This window comes from Anthonomus grandis, chromosome 20 (genome assembly GCF_022605725.1).
Source record: "Anthonomus grandis grandis chromosome 20, icAntGran1.3, whole genome shotgun sequence".
NCBI classification, from domain to species: domain Eukaryota; kingdom Metazoa; phylum Arthropoda; class Insecta; order Coleoptera; family Curculionidae; genus Anthonomus; species Anthonomus grandis.
In genome coordinates this window covers 1935807-1950802 of record NC_065565.1, presented here as the reverse complement: position 1 = coordinate 1950802, position 14996 = coordinate 1935807, and the positions used below count along the sequence as shown (strand labels likewise).

Below are 14996 nucleotides of genomic sequence, written 5' to 3'. Positions count from 1 at the left end.
TTTTGGTTTGTTCCGTTTCTTTATCACCGCGAGGGGAACATAAGGCGCTGCGCACAGACCATAGATATACCCAACCCAACCCAACAAAAAGTTTTTTGGTAAAAAATTATTGAAGTGTTAGATGTAGAACAATATAAACGACTATAGCTTCGAAAACTCCCAAAGGATTCGAACGAAACTTTTTTATGCAATTATTTATAAATATCTAATTCGATTTTACATGGTTGCAAACCTCCCAAAGGCCATTAAGTTTTTTGAATACATCTTACAATTCAATAATTTTTTACCAAAAAACTTTCGTTTGTAGAGGTTTGCAACCATCTGAAATCGACTTAGATTTTTTTTATTAGTTGCATAAAAAAGTTTCATTCGAATCCTTTGGGAGTTTTGGAAGTTATAGTCGTTTATATTGTTCTACATCTAACACTTCAATAATTTTTTACCAAAAAACTTTCGTTCGTAGAGGTTTGCAACCATGTTAAATCGATTTAGATATTTATAAGTAATTACATAAGAAAATTTCATTCAAATCCTTTGGGAGTTGTGAAAGTTACAGCTTTTAATTTTTTTTTACATCTAAAAATTCAATCATTTTTATCAAAAAACTTTCGTTTGTAGAGATTTGCAACCATCTGAAATCGGTTTAGATATTTATTAGTAATTACATAAAAAAGTTTCATTCGAATCTTTTGGCAGTTGTGCAAGTTACAGCTTTTAAATTTTTTTTGTACGTTTAAAAATTCAATAATTTTTTACCAAAAAACTTTCGTTTGTATAGGTTTGAGACCATCGTCAGTCGATTTAGGTAGTCATAGCGTCATTGGTAATATCTGGACAAAAAATTATTAAAATCCCTTGGGAATTTCAGGAGATACGGGCATTATATTGATTAAATAACAGGGAGCGCGGACTATAAATTGGTCGCTGGCAACCGACATATGCTGCGTTCTCGATTTTGGTTGCTGGATAACGATCGGACACTAGCTTCACACACATCTAATTCTAGCCTTTCAATGTTCTAAGATCCATTAACAGAAAACAGACCAAGGATAGAAGACAAACTCTGAATAAAGTTCTGCGGAACAAAACGTCACAAAAACGGTGGATGCGATCCGAACTAGCAAAGATACCTGTAAAAATGTATACCGGCCCCTTCACCAAATATGGAGAAATGAACATTAAAAATCTGTTGAAATAATAATAGACAATAATAATTATTTTCCCGATAATATTTCAATCAATATTCAGGAAACCTGAAGAAATATTATTACATATCTCTTAGAATTTCAGTTTACCTCCGAACATCAATTGAAATATTATAGAAAAATTAATTTTTGTTGCCTATTATTATTTCAAGTAACGATCTGAAAAAGACATAGCAAAAACATAAAATTCAAATATAGAAGTTATAAAACTAACAAAATATTTATTAAAACAAGTAAAAATCTTAAAATCAATAAGTACTACATAATAATATACATTTACACGGTATTATATTTTAAATTAAAAAATATGGAGGTGAATTTTCGACTTATCATTTCTTGGGGACCTTTTGTAAGTATTGTCTATTTTGAATTATGTCTATGCCAAATACATAACATACTACGAAATAACATACATGCAGAAAAAAATAGTTGTCTCTGATATGTATCAAAAAACGTACATGTGTACGTTTCTGTGATTTCACGAATAATAATTTATTATTGGTGAAGATGGATATTATAATATACATCATTTTATAATGAACTTGTAAGTAGGACTATTAATATGTTTTAATTGGTTTTTAAAATCTGTGGAATTGACATATTTTTCGGCAATACCTATTCTCTCTTTGTAAGATTTAATTTTTTTTTCCATTCCATATATTTCACTCCTCCAAGATGTTAATTTGGTGTATAATTTTTTGGCCTTTAGTGTCAACTCAAACGATGAACATTTAAACTTTTTAATGAAAACCTTCTTTTCAAGACCTAAAAACATATTTTTTAAATATTCAAATAATGCATTTGTTTAAGGGAATATTAATAAAATTGGCAATAAAAAAAACGAATAAGAACTAGTGAGGAGAAAAAAATAAATATAATAATAATAATAAATGAATTTTATAAAATAGATATAATAAATGTATACATATGTAAGTATACTCACGTTTCTTAGCAGATTCGTTTTTCCTTGAGGCATTAGGTACAATTTGTAATGGTACTTTTTCAATATCTATTTGTTGGAATTTTCTATTATAGCAATTATTTCCATATAAGATGAGGTATTTTCTGGAATATCTCTTTGATTTAAAGCATATGAGGATCTCTTATCAGCTATTTCCATAGGTACCTTTAAGATATTTTCTACCACATTAGTTTGGCTGATAGGTTCTAAAAGATTAGTAACTTTAGAACATATGGACCCATCGACGAAACCTTTAAAAAAAATTATTATATATTTTTAGATACATATGAAGGTCTAATAATTTTTTGGTTGGAAGTGCTAAAAAAAACTTTTGGGAAAAGGCAATAAGCAGTACTTGTTATTTTAACAAATGTTAAGTAAAATGAAAAGGTTTTAATTAAAATATAAACAAAATCCAAATCTAATTGAAACATTAATTAGGTATCAAAATGCATTAATTTAAAAGCATGGTCGACGTCTTCTCAACGTTAATTTCAAAAATAAATATTTCAATAATTATAATATTAATTAGTTAATAATCATTATGTAAAACATATATTTAAGCCATTTCATATATTAGAAGTGACAAAAAATATGCAGAAAATATCAAAAATGTATATAAATATATTCTATTCTGAATTTTGAAGAAATCTTACCTTTTGCATAATATATGCCATTTATTATATGTCCTTTATTGCTTAATAATAGCTCAGCATTATAAGCACCATACCCTAAAAAATAAATATTGCTTTAAATATAAAGTTGCTTCCCAGATGATATAAATTAATGTAAATAATTTTTACTCTCAGAAAATCAAGATGTTAAAATTAATTTATTTTTATAAATAAGATCTACATATATAAAAAATCTTGCAAAAAAATTTTTTAAAGCAAATTAAAATGATTCTATTAAAGCTTAAGCCTCAAAAATTAAAATGATATTTTGAACCTCTCCTAACATAATTTAATGAATCCCTATATAAAGTTGATACCTAAACCAAAATTTTATTGTTTTGAATGTTTTAATCCACATCTCAAACTCAGGATTAAGTCATATCACTCTAAAAGATATGACTAATTTTTTTATAAAGTACCTGCTTGATGCTTTATCATCTGTTTTCAAGTTTAAAATCTATAGCTTTTCATATTTTTTAAAATCATCTAAAGACAGATCCATTATCTTGAATATTTGAAAAGCTGCTCTCGGAAACAACTATTTAAGGTAAGTATATATTATGTAAGCCCCCAGTTGAAGATGCGGGGTTTAAAATATCAAATTATTTTGCTCCCCTCAGCCAAAAGGTAATATTGAGTACAAGATACAAGCAATTTTCACTTTTTTATAAAATACTTTAATGCCCAATAATCAAAAATTTATTTTTAATAACTCAGCATTCTGTTTTATTAGTATAAAAAAGAAAAAAAAACAGTTTTTAAGGTGAATCTTTTATACCCAAAGCCCCCAGTGGTAAGAGGACTGAACTTAAGAACTTGAAAGATCTTTTGCTAGTAAAACATAATTTTCTATTTAAAAAATATAATAGTAATATCATTCTATATGTAGATATATATAAGTAAAACGTGGAAATTTTAATTGCAATAAATTCAGTATGGAAAACCCTGTTCATTGAAAAAAAAATAAAAAAATAAGGGTCCCATATTTTAGGTTTGCCACCAATTTGTGCCAACAATTTAAGGAAAAAAATTAAATAATAAAATAACTTACATGAGTAGATAATATGTAAATCTTACTAAATAAGATTTACATAGATATTCTTTTAATAGTAATTCATTCATTTACTTACCTTCAATGTTAAGAGTAGGTATTGCTGCTCTTTTGAGTCCTCTCTTACTGGTTGGCACTTTGCAGTACTCTTTAAAGTAACAATCGCAAACATAAAAACGATTATAGATTTGTTCCAAGGTGTGACTATGGAGCAGTAGATAACATGATTATTTATAGAGAAACTAACATTTTAAAACCTTAATATTAAAATAAAAGAGAGTATATAGAATCTTACCTGAAAACTAAGTCTTTATTAAACAAATAATAATAGTTTTGTAAATTGCAACCCTAATATGGAAATTTACCACAAGTTACAGCACTATAATCTATTCTATAATGTCCTGTTAGTTTGTTTTTTTTAATAATAAAACACAACACAAATTGTCACAACAGTATATAATAAGAAACTGATCACTATTCACATAAAAAGAAAATCTATTATGCGGATAAATATCATAAACTCGCACAAAAATATGAATTCTAAATGTTTTCTGTAATTCCCAGCCAACTACCAGGAAACGAAAAGTAAGCACACTTTTTTGTAGGTTTTATAGTCACCAGACGAGAGATCCTATACTCTTAAACACCAAAATAATACACTCATTAACGGGTAACAATACTTTATTGTACCAATCGTACAAGAAAACAGCTACATAGCTTAGACACGTGGAAGTCAACGACTTTTACAACCAGTCTCTGTCACGACTCAGGTGCAACCTAATCCGCCATAATGGATCGAATCCATCCTGACAATTGACAGCCTCCACTTCACTCTCGGAGTGAGTGAGAGGGCGATACAAGTCCCCACACACTCCCCTCCTAGTGTGAACGTTACAATTCAACAAAGTCACAAACATTATATAATATGCAAAGATTAATAAAATTATGCATTAGCAACATTAGAATAACACAAAGTTACAAACACTATAATATGCAAAGATTAATAAAATTATATATTTGAAAATCTCACTTGCTTTTTACGAGCGTAAGTTTTTAAAACCTTTTCAACCATTGGTACTGGCAAATCGCCAGGACCGTCCAAGTCGTGGGTTCCAGCCAAACTGGATGAGGTGACTGGCGAATTGCCAGCATCATTCGAGTCCTGGGTTCCAGCTAGACTGGAAGGGGTGGTTAAAGGAGGGTCGCTATCAAGTGTATCAGCTAACAAGTCTTCAGACATGAGATATGCCGGCTTAAGTAGCTCAACCGAGACGCTTTTCGTTTTCCCGTTGATATCGATATCAAACACCCTATCGGACAGTCTTTTAACAACCTTGTAAGGTCCGGAATAAGTTCGTTCGAGTGCCTTCGCAACAACATTGCGTAAGAAAATATGGGAGCATTCGTATAAATTTTTAAAAACAAACGCGCGCCTCTTGTGGTGATGTGTGACTGGAACAGGCCTGACGAGTCGCATAAACTCACGAAACTCCTCAATGAATGTGCGAGGATCAGGAGTAAAATCCCCTTCAAGAAAGAATTCGCCAGGCATGCGAAGTGTCGTGCCAAACAAGAATTCGGCAGGCGATGCCTCGGTGTCAGCACGAACATGAGAGCGCAACCCTAAAAGAACCGTGGATAAGGTCCGCGTCCAATTCTTGTCATTGTGACACTTCAAAGCGGCTTTAAGGCAACGATGCCAACGCTCGATCATTCCGTTTGCCGCAGGGTGGTAAGCAGTCGTATGGATGTGTTAAGTGCCAATAAGGCTAAGTAAGGCTTTAAATAAGGTGGCTTCAAACTCAAGACCCTGGTCAGAGGTAATAACTTTGGGAGACCCATAACGAGAGACCCATGTATCATAAAAAGCCCGTGAAACAGTTTGGGCAGATTTATCCGGGATTGGAATGGCCTCTACCCAACGGGAGAACCGATCAATCATTGTCAAAATATAATGGAAGCCGTTGCTTGGAGGCAGAGGGCCCACCAGATCGATATGTACGTGGTCGAAACGACCATCAGGGGTTACAAAATGTTCAGGAATAAATTTGACATGCCTAGAAACCTTGGCATGCTGGCAATCTAAGCAGGTTTTGCACCATAGTGCAACATCACGGTGCAGACCGGGCCAAATGTACTTCATGCGAATTTGCCTGTCAGTTGATTTGGTTCCACAATGGGCAGCGTTATGTATACGATCAAAGATCACGCGCCGTAATGGTAAAGGGATAAAGGGGCGAATGGAGTCGCCAGAGATATCACAATATAAAGATGTCTTGTCAGGACCAAAGTCGAAGGTTTTAAAACAGAAGTCTTTATGGGTGGTCTTAATAAGCTCTGCCAGTTCTTCATCTTTGCTCTGCAAATCAGAAATTTGTTTTAGAGAGATGTCTATGGGTAGAGAGAGAGACTCAATACGTGACAAACAGTCAGCCACCACATTATCTGAACCTTTAATGTATTCAATGCACGTAGTAAATTGGGAAATGTATGAAAGTTGGCGAGATTGCCGGGGAGAAGCTTTGTCTGGACGCTGAAGAAAAGCGTAGATCAAGGGCTTATGGTCGGTCACAACCTTGAACTCCTGACCTTCAAGATAATGCTCAAAGTATTTAATTGCCTCGTAAATGGCTAGCAATTCCCTATCGTAAGGACTGTATCGAGTCTGCCGAGGGGACAATTTCTGAGAAAAGAATGCTAAAGGCTCCCAAGACTGCTTCGTTCCATCAATCGGTTCAGACAGTTGTTCGAGAGAAGCACCAATCGCAATGTCAGAGGCGTCGGATACCACACGGAGTTCCGCACCAGCGCGGGGATGGACTAGTAAGACTGCACTAGCTAGCTCCTGTTTAACTTTTTCATAAGCTCGTTCAGACTGATCCATCCAGATGATAGGACTTTGATCATTTTTACGCGAGTCCTTGAAATAGGCATTTAAAGGAGCTTGAGAGGAGGCCGCGGTAGGAATATTGCGATGGTAAAAATTTACCATGCCTAAGAAGCGGCGAAGCTGAGAGACCGTAGAAGGCTTGGGGAAACTTAAAATGGCTTCAACCTTAGTAGGAGTAGGAGATATACCACGATGGTTAATGCGATAACCCAGAAAATCAATTTCATTAACGGCAAGAACACATTTGGCGGGATTTAAGCGAAGACCAAATTCTCTAAGTCTTTCGAAGACTACTCGTAAATGAGTGTGATGTTCTTCAATGGTTTTGGAGAATACCAAAATATCGTCCTGATAAGCAAAGGTAAAATCAAGATTGCTCAAGGCTTGGTTGAGATATCTCTGAAAGGTCTGGCTAGCATTACGCAAGCCGAAAGTCATGAACATGAATTCGAACAAACCGAAGGGAGTTATTACAGCAGTCTTTTCGATGTCCTCAGGATGAACTGGAATCTGCTGATAAGCACGAATAAGATCAAGCTTGCTGAAGATTTTTTTACCATGTAATTCACTGGAGCAGTCATATAAATGGGGAATGGGATATTTATCCGGTTTGGTAACAGCATTCAACGGTCTATAGTCACCACACACCCGCCACTCGGTGTCACCCTTTTTGACCATATGAATGGGACTTGCCCAAGAGCTAGAAGAGGGTCTACACCTACCAGTGTTTATCCAATGCTGGAACTCCATTTTTGCATACTTAAGCTTATCAGGCGGTAGCCGACGAGCCCGAGCTGACAAGGGAGGTCCTGAGGTAACTATATGATGGAAAACTCTAGGAATTTTTGGAGGAATATTGCAGGAGCTGCCTGTAATTTCTGGGAATTCTGAAAGAATTTTTTTGCACTCACTATCTATCAGCACACAATGTATGGAGTGTACAGGAGCCTCTTTGACAATTCCTTTAGAGCATAGCTCAGTTGAAGTGTCCAGTAAACATTTCCTGCGTAGATCAACCGCCAAATTATACTGAAAAAGTAAATCGGCGCCAATAATGGCATATGGAACCTCCGCGATACAAAAGTTCCAGGATATGTCGCGCCGCAGCCCCAAATTCAGAGTACGAAGCGCCTCACCATAAGTATTTATGAAGCTATTATTAGCGGCATAAAGTTTTAGCCGAGCCGGTCTGTCGCGAAACCTAGGATCGACTGGCACTAGCGAAATGTCCGCACCGATATCGACAAGATAAATTTGACCTGTGGTCCTGTCACGGATATGAAGACGTCGAGAAGGTCCAATCACACCTTTACCTGCCGCCTCCAAACAGGAAGGTGTAGAACTTAGTTTTTTGGCTTAGCCGAAAATTCCGCGAACATTTTACACCACTCTTTGCACGAAAGAGCGTTATTCGGGTATTTCTGATGCGCATAACATAACTCGGATTTCGCAGAATTACCCCTGCGACCCTGATTGGACCCAGACCGTGACCGACCGCGACTGCATAAGCGTTTAAATTCCATTTGCATTTGCTTAAATGATTCCATCATGGTGTCAAATTTAGCCTCGAGCTTTTGAAATTCAGAGCGGTCTACTGGCAATGATGGCTCGGGTTTTTTAAACACCCCGAAAGCTTGGGGAAATTCAGCGTTCGAACCCGGTTGACACGAAATTTTGTCGGCGATAGTGGCTAAAGTTTCAAGGTCCTTGTCTGATACAATCGTTAGAATGTCGCGCTGTTGTTGCGAAAGACACTCGAGAAAGATTGTTTTAAGAACTTGATCCGAGAGGTTACTTTCATTCAAATCACGAAGTTGACTCAATACTATAGAAGGTTTGCAATTAACATCGACACGACCCTTTAATAACTTTTTTAAGCTGTCCTCCTTAGATAAGGAAAAATGTGAAAGAAGCTTGGCTTTTGCTTGTTCAAACGCATCACCCGGAAGCGGACTCGATTTAATTATTGAGCTGATACATTTGAAGGCTTCCGCATCGTCAATAGCCATAACTAAATAATCGAATTTTGTAGAATCTACAGTTATATTGGCACGGCGGAAAGCGGCATCGACCTGAAAAAGCCAGCACTGAATATCAGAAGTTATAATTTTGGGAATTTTAGGCGAAACAGCGTCGATGCGGCCTTCATTGCGGCCATTACCGGCAATAACGTTAGCCAGGGCGTCCCTGACATCACGTAGTTGAGCATTAGTTTGATCTAATTGCACTTGTAGCTCTTCAGACGACATAATGGAACAAAATGAATAATATATGTGAAATAAATGAATAAAATAAAAAAGTATGATCTAATTTTAAATTAAAAATAGTTTTCCAACACAATATTTAATACAGTAAAAACAGTGACGATAATTAATCAAAAGGGATGATTATCACACATCCATAATAAAAAACTTAAGAAATTTAAACTTTTGTACCTTTACGCACTGCACTGAGGTATCAAATCAGCTGATCCCTCAATCACAAGTTTGAAGTTTGAAATCAGCTGATCCTGCTGTCAGACGGCGAGATGCAAGAGTCAAGTGGCGAAACGTCGCGCCCCAAAGTACAGCAACCAGCCAAACATCCGGCAACCGGCAAACAGCAACCGTACGAACACTACCAACAAGTGCGGCCAACAGTCGAACTAAAAAAGCCGGCTGCACACAGCACAATTTCAACCGGCAGCAACTGCGTGCCAGAATTCTGCCTAGCGATACGAACAATCACAAAGCCGGACGCACACGATGGCAGATGGGAAAAATTGGCGGTAAGGATACTGAAGACGGCACAATTTTTCAATAAAATTCATTAACAACACTACTGAGCGATCACATCACCGTTCCAGGGTAAAATTACCAAATAGCGTACTAGTTCACTGCTAACTTACAGCACACGCACAACCGTTACTATATGAACGTCGGGGTCACCACTGTAGATTTTGTAGTCACCAGACGAGAGATCCTATACTCTTAAACACCAAAATAATACACTCGTTAACGGGTAACAATACTTTATTGTACCAATCGTACAAGAAAACAGCTACATAGCTTAGACACGTGGAAGTCAACGACTTTTACAACCAGTCTCTGTCACGACTCAGGTGCAACCTAATCCGCCATAATGGATCGAATCCATCCTGACAATTGACAGACGCCACTAGTGATGCGAAGAGTCCGGATTAATCGTCCGTTCAATCCGAATATCAAATTATTCCGAATCAATCCGGATATCTAAATCGTCCGGATACACGCCGCCCGTCGTCCGTTAGCCCGACGATAAAATAATTGTATGAGCTTGCACGAGGCTCACGAAGTGACACGAAGTTCCACGGGCTAAGAGAAGCCGAATTAAATCGTCCGGACAAATAGCCCGGCAATCGGAAACAAAGCATTTCCTTGATTTATTACATACATAATTAGCTATTTTAGTTTTAACATCATGTAGAAATCCGTAAAAACGAATTGTCTAATGGGTTGCATAGAAATGCATATGCATGCGAATGCACATTCTAATGCATACCTTATATTCAAAAAACAGCTATAAAAAACGTTTATCGGACGGTCGAGCATCGAGCCCGAAACATGACATAATTTGCCGAACGGGCGAGACATCGAGCGGATGAATTAATCCGGATGAAAAAACCGAATTTTCAATTCATCCGAATGAATACTGTCCGGATATTGAATTAATCCGGATTTTTACAACACTAGACGCCACTAAAAAGCACCCGATTCCCGGCGGTGATCGTGTATGTTCGGAGAAAAATTCGGTCGTTTGACGTGAATGACAAGAATAACGACACGAATGTTTCCGCGTTTGTTAGTTGTTTACTTACGTAAAAAAGCTCCAACTAATTTGATCAATTATTGCGATTATACTGAATTTGTTTCTTTGTGAAATATTGACCATATTGTTGCTTATAGTGTTTTAAAATAATACCTGAAAAGCTGTATCAATTCCAATTTAGCGATTTTAGCTGTAAAGATGGACGGCCCTACTCAAAACTATCAGAATCAGGACCAAACTATCAACAAAAATTTGTGCCACTTATGCAGTAAAATGTTTTCTTCCATTTCAGCATTGAACAAACATATTAAAGTTATTCATAAGCAGCAGCTCCCAGATAACCCAAAGTCACACATTTCTTGTCCCTTATGCAAAGAGACTAAGTATTCTTGCGAGACTTATTAAAGACTTGAAGCTCATTTACAGGTTAAGTCATGATATCAAAATAGAGTCCTCAACTTTCCATTTTTCCAGTGAAGAAACATTTGAGGAATGGTTAAGAGAGCATAGAATAAGCACAAACTATGCACTTGTTCGCACAAGGAAAATTGAAGACAAGATTAAAAAAGTATATTGTTGCAATCGAAGTGATCTTAGAGGTAATTTGTAGCAATTTCAATTGTTCATTATGGTATGTGAGCAAAGGAAGGGAAGCGATTCTGTTTTAGGTGAACTCCTCGGGCAATGTTCTTTTAATAATATTGAAGCTAGCCATAGTCTAGAAATTGAAACATTTGTTAATGAAAAGACAACTAAAAATCAACAAGTAGCAGTACAACGATTGAACAAGCAATCAACAAGAGAAATTGAAAGTGTATCAAACTTTTTAAGATCTTTAAATGATGAAACTTATGATAAGTAAGTTATCTTTTTATAAAATTATATAAAATATATTAACATATACCTGTAAATGTCTAGGTGCATGAGACAACTGACATCAATGATGGAACAGATAAATAATACAAATACACAAGTAAACGAAAAATGGACAAACAGGTTTATTTTCCATCAAAGAAGAAGAAGGAGCAGTAAATAAAAATAATTAAATGTATATTTTTTCTATTTATCAGTATTTTTTTTTATATAATAGTAGGTATATTTTTATAGGTTTAACTATATATGTATGTATATGTGTATTATAATTTTTTATGTAAGTTTTAGGCAAATATTTGAAGTAAATATTTTAAGTTTCTTGCAGTTTCTTCTTATGAGTACTAATCGAAACTGCGAATTGTAAATTAGTATTTTAGCATAAAATAATTAAGTTTCTTTTCAAATCAGTCATAAACATGTCTTTGCAGCATTTATAAAATAAAAATTGTTAATATATGATACATTTATATAACAGTATAACTAATTAAATCCGTTGTGTTTTCACTTACCAAAATTACCTCTCTCCCTAGGTATAAAAGTTATTTAAAAAAATAGGTACTTATTTCAAAAAGATTAATAACATTTATATATTTAAGATTAAAATTAAAGTACGATACTACAATATTTTATAAATTATGTTTTCCATTTATTTATTTTTTTCTAAATATACAATACCCTATTGTTTAAGTTGGGCTTTTCCTTTTGATATGTCCACATATAGAGAACTTAAAAAAATAATAGTTATTTGTATAACGAAAGGGAGCAAAGTGCATAATTTCCTTAAGTGGGTGAAGTTTGATCCAGCAAAAGCATCCACAGTGGGGAAATGACACTGCTCCTACAGTGCATAATTTTCTACTTTCATTCTTATTAATAAGCACAATTTAATGTAAACATTAATTTCATAAAAAATAATAAGCAAGATATAGTCAAATAAAAAAATTCAATTATGCAGGGAAATAAAATTAAAAATTTTCTTATAAGGTAGTAGAAAAATAAATTTTTCAAATAACACTTCCTCAAAAATAAACTATAGTAATTTTAAATAATATCCAAAATCAAATAAATCAATGTCCGCCCAAAGAAATTTTTCAAAATATTTATTAAAAAAAAAATAATTCAATTTCCATTCCATTGGATCGTTCAACCAAACTGCATTTTTTTGATACTTATATTAGGGTATTATGTATAAGATTAATAATTCAATTTTCTTGTTTGCATCCTTTATTTATATTTAATTTATTTAAAGAATCAATAATTATTATTATTCCAGAAACGCTTTTTTTTAATTTTAATTCAATTATTATTCCATTAATTATTATTTACATTAATTATTCTTATTGCCAGAAACCGTTGCTTCTAGCAGCAAACATTGCTCTTTTGTTGGTTGCCCGCCATTCACATATTTAAATATCCGAATGGGACAGTCGGAGATAGCCGAATGATGACGGGAATGGGGTGCTTTTTAGTAGACGCCACTAAAAAGCACCCGATTCCCGGCGGTGATCGTGTATGTTCGGAGAAAAATTCGGTCGTTTGACGTGAATGACAAGAATAACGACACGAATGTTCCCGCGTTTGTTAGTTGTTTACTTTCGTAAAAAAGCTCCAACTAATTTGATCAATTATTGCGATTATACTGAACTTGTTTCTTTGTGAAATATTGACCATATTGTTGCTTATAGTGCTTTAAAATAATACCTGAAAAGCTGTATTAATTCCAATTCAGCGATTTTAGCTGTAAAGATGGACGGCCCTACTCAAAACTATTAGAATCAGGACCAAACTATCAACAAAAATTTGTGCCACCTATGCAGTAAAATGTTTTCTTCCATTTCAGCTAAGAACAAACATATTAAAGTTATTCATAAGCAGCAGCTCCTAGATAACCCAAAGTCACACATTTCTTGTCCCTTATGCAAAGAGACTAAGTATTCTTGTGAGACTTATCAAAGACTTGAAGCTCATTTACAGGTTAAGGCATGATATCAAAATAGAGTCCTCAACTTTCCATTTTTCCAGCGAAGAAAGATTTGAGGAATGGTTAAGAGAGCATAAAATAAGCACAAACTATGCACTTGTTCGCATAAGGAAAATTGAAGACAAGATTGAAAAATTATATTGTTGCAATCGAAGCGATTTTAGAGGTAATTTGTAGCAATTTCAATTGTTCATTATGGTGTGTGAGCAAAGGAAGGGAAGCGATTCTGTTTTAGGTGAACTCCTTGAGGAATGTTCTTTCAATAATATTGAAGCTAGCCATAGTCTAGAAATTGAAATTGAAAGTGTATCAAACTTTTTAAGATCTTTAAATGATGAAACTTATGATAAGTAAGTTATCTTTTTATAAAATTATATAAGATATATTAACATATACCTGTAAATGTCTAGGTGCATGAGACAACTGACATCAATGATGGAACAGATAAATAAGACAAATGCAAGTAAACGAAAAATGGACAAACAAGTTTATTTTCCATCAAAGAAGAAGAAGGAGCAGTAAATAAAAATAATTCATTGTATATTTTTTTCTATTTATCAGTATTTTTTTTATATAATAGTAGGTATATTTTTATAGGTTTAACTATATATGTATGTATATGTGTATTATAATTTTTTATGTAAGTTTTAGGCAAATATTTGAAAAAACATTACCTATCTCATAAGTTTCTTGCAGTTTCTTCTTAGGAGTATTAATCGAAACTGCGAATTGTAAATTAGTATTTTAGCATAAAATAATTAAGTTTATTTTCAAATCAGTCATATACATGTCTTTGCAGCATTTATAAAATAAAACTATTTAATATATGATACATTTATATAACAGTATAACTAATTAAATCCATTGTGTTTTCACTTACCAAAATTACCTCTCTACCTAGGTATAAAAGTTATTTAAAAAAATAGGTACTTATTTCAAAAAGATTAATAACATTTTTATATTTAAGATTAAAATTAAAGTACAATACTACAGTATTTTATAAATTATGTTTTCCATTTATTTATTTTTTCTAAATATACAATACCCTATTGTTTAAGTTGGGCTTTTCCTTTTGATATGTCCACATATAGAGAACTTAAAAAAATAATTATTTGTATAACAAAAGGGAGCAAAGTGCATAATTTCCTTAAGTGGGTGAAGTTTGATCCAGCAAAAGCATCCACAGTGAGGAAATGACACTGCTCCTACAGTACTTCATTTTCTACTTTCATTCTTATTAATAAGCACAATGTAATGTAAAGAATTAATTTCATAAAAAATAATAAGCAAGATATAGTCAAATAAAAAAATTTAACTATGCAGGGAAATAAAATTAAAAATTTTCTTATAAGGTAGTAGAAAAATAAATTTTTCAAATAACACTTTTTAAAAAATAAACTATAGTAATTTTAAATAATATCCAAAATCAAATAAATCCATGTCCGCCCAAAGAAATTTTTAAAAATATTTATTCAAAAAAAAATTCAATTTCCATTCCATTGGATCGTTCAACCAAACTGCATTTTTTTGATACTTACATTAGGGTATTATGTATAAAATTAATAATTCAATTTT

General features: G+C 33.6%; 2 protein-coding genes across 3 annotated transcripts; one reads left to right on the top strand and one right to left on the bottom strand.

Annotated features, from left to right (window-relative positions):
- Positions 1-4866: 4866 nt before the first annotated feature.
- Positions 4867-9030, bottom strand: LOC126747938 (uncharacterized). The gene is made up of 3 exons (XM_050456918.1): positions 8943-9030; positions 4922-5514; positions 4867-4875 (listed from the first exon to the last, which is right to left on the bottom strand). Exons 1-3 carry the CDS (start codon positions 9028-9030, stop codon positions 4867-4869), a joined length of 690 nt encoding a protein of 229 aa, XP_050312875.1.
- Positions 9031-10507: 1477 nt separating this feature from the next.
- On the top strand, positions 10508-14281 carry LOC126747966 (uncharacterized). Of its 2 annotated transcripts, XR_007664544.1 has the most exons (3): positions 10508-11425; positions 11486-13771; positions 13832-14281. XR_007664544.1 is itself a non-coding variant. In XM_050456942.1 (2 exons), the coding sequence occupies exons 1-2, from the start codon at positions 11196-11198 to the stop codon at positions 13941-13943; spliced, it is 342 nt and encodes a 113-aa protein (XP_050312899.1). In that variant the 5' UTR covers positions 10537-11195; the 3' UTR covers positions 13944-14281. The 2 variants fall into 2 exon arrangements, 1 of the variants encoding a protein (XP_050312899.1); XM_050456942.1 differs by lacking the exon at positions 11486-13771 and having other exon boundaries at positions 10537-11425.
- Positions 14282-14996: the final 715 nt, after the last annotated feature.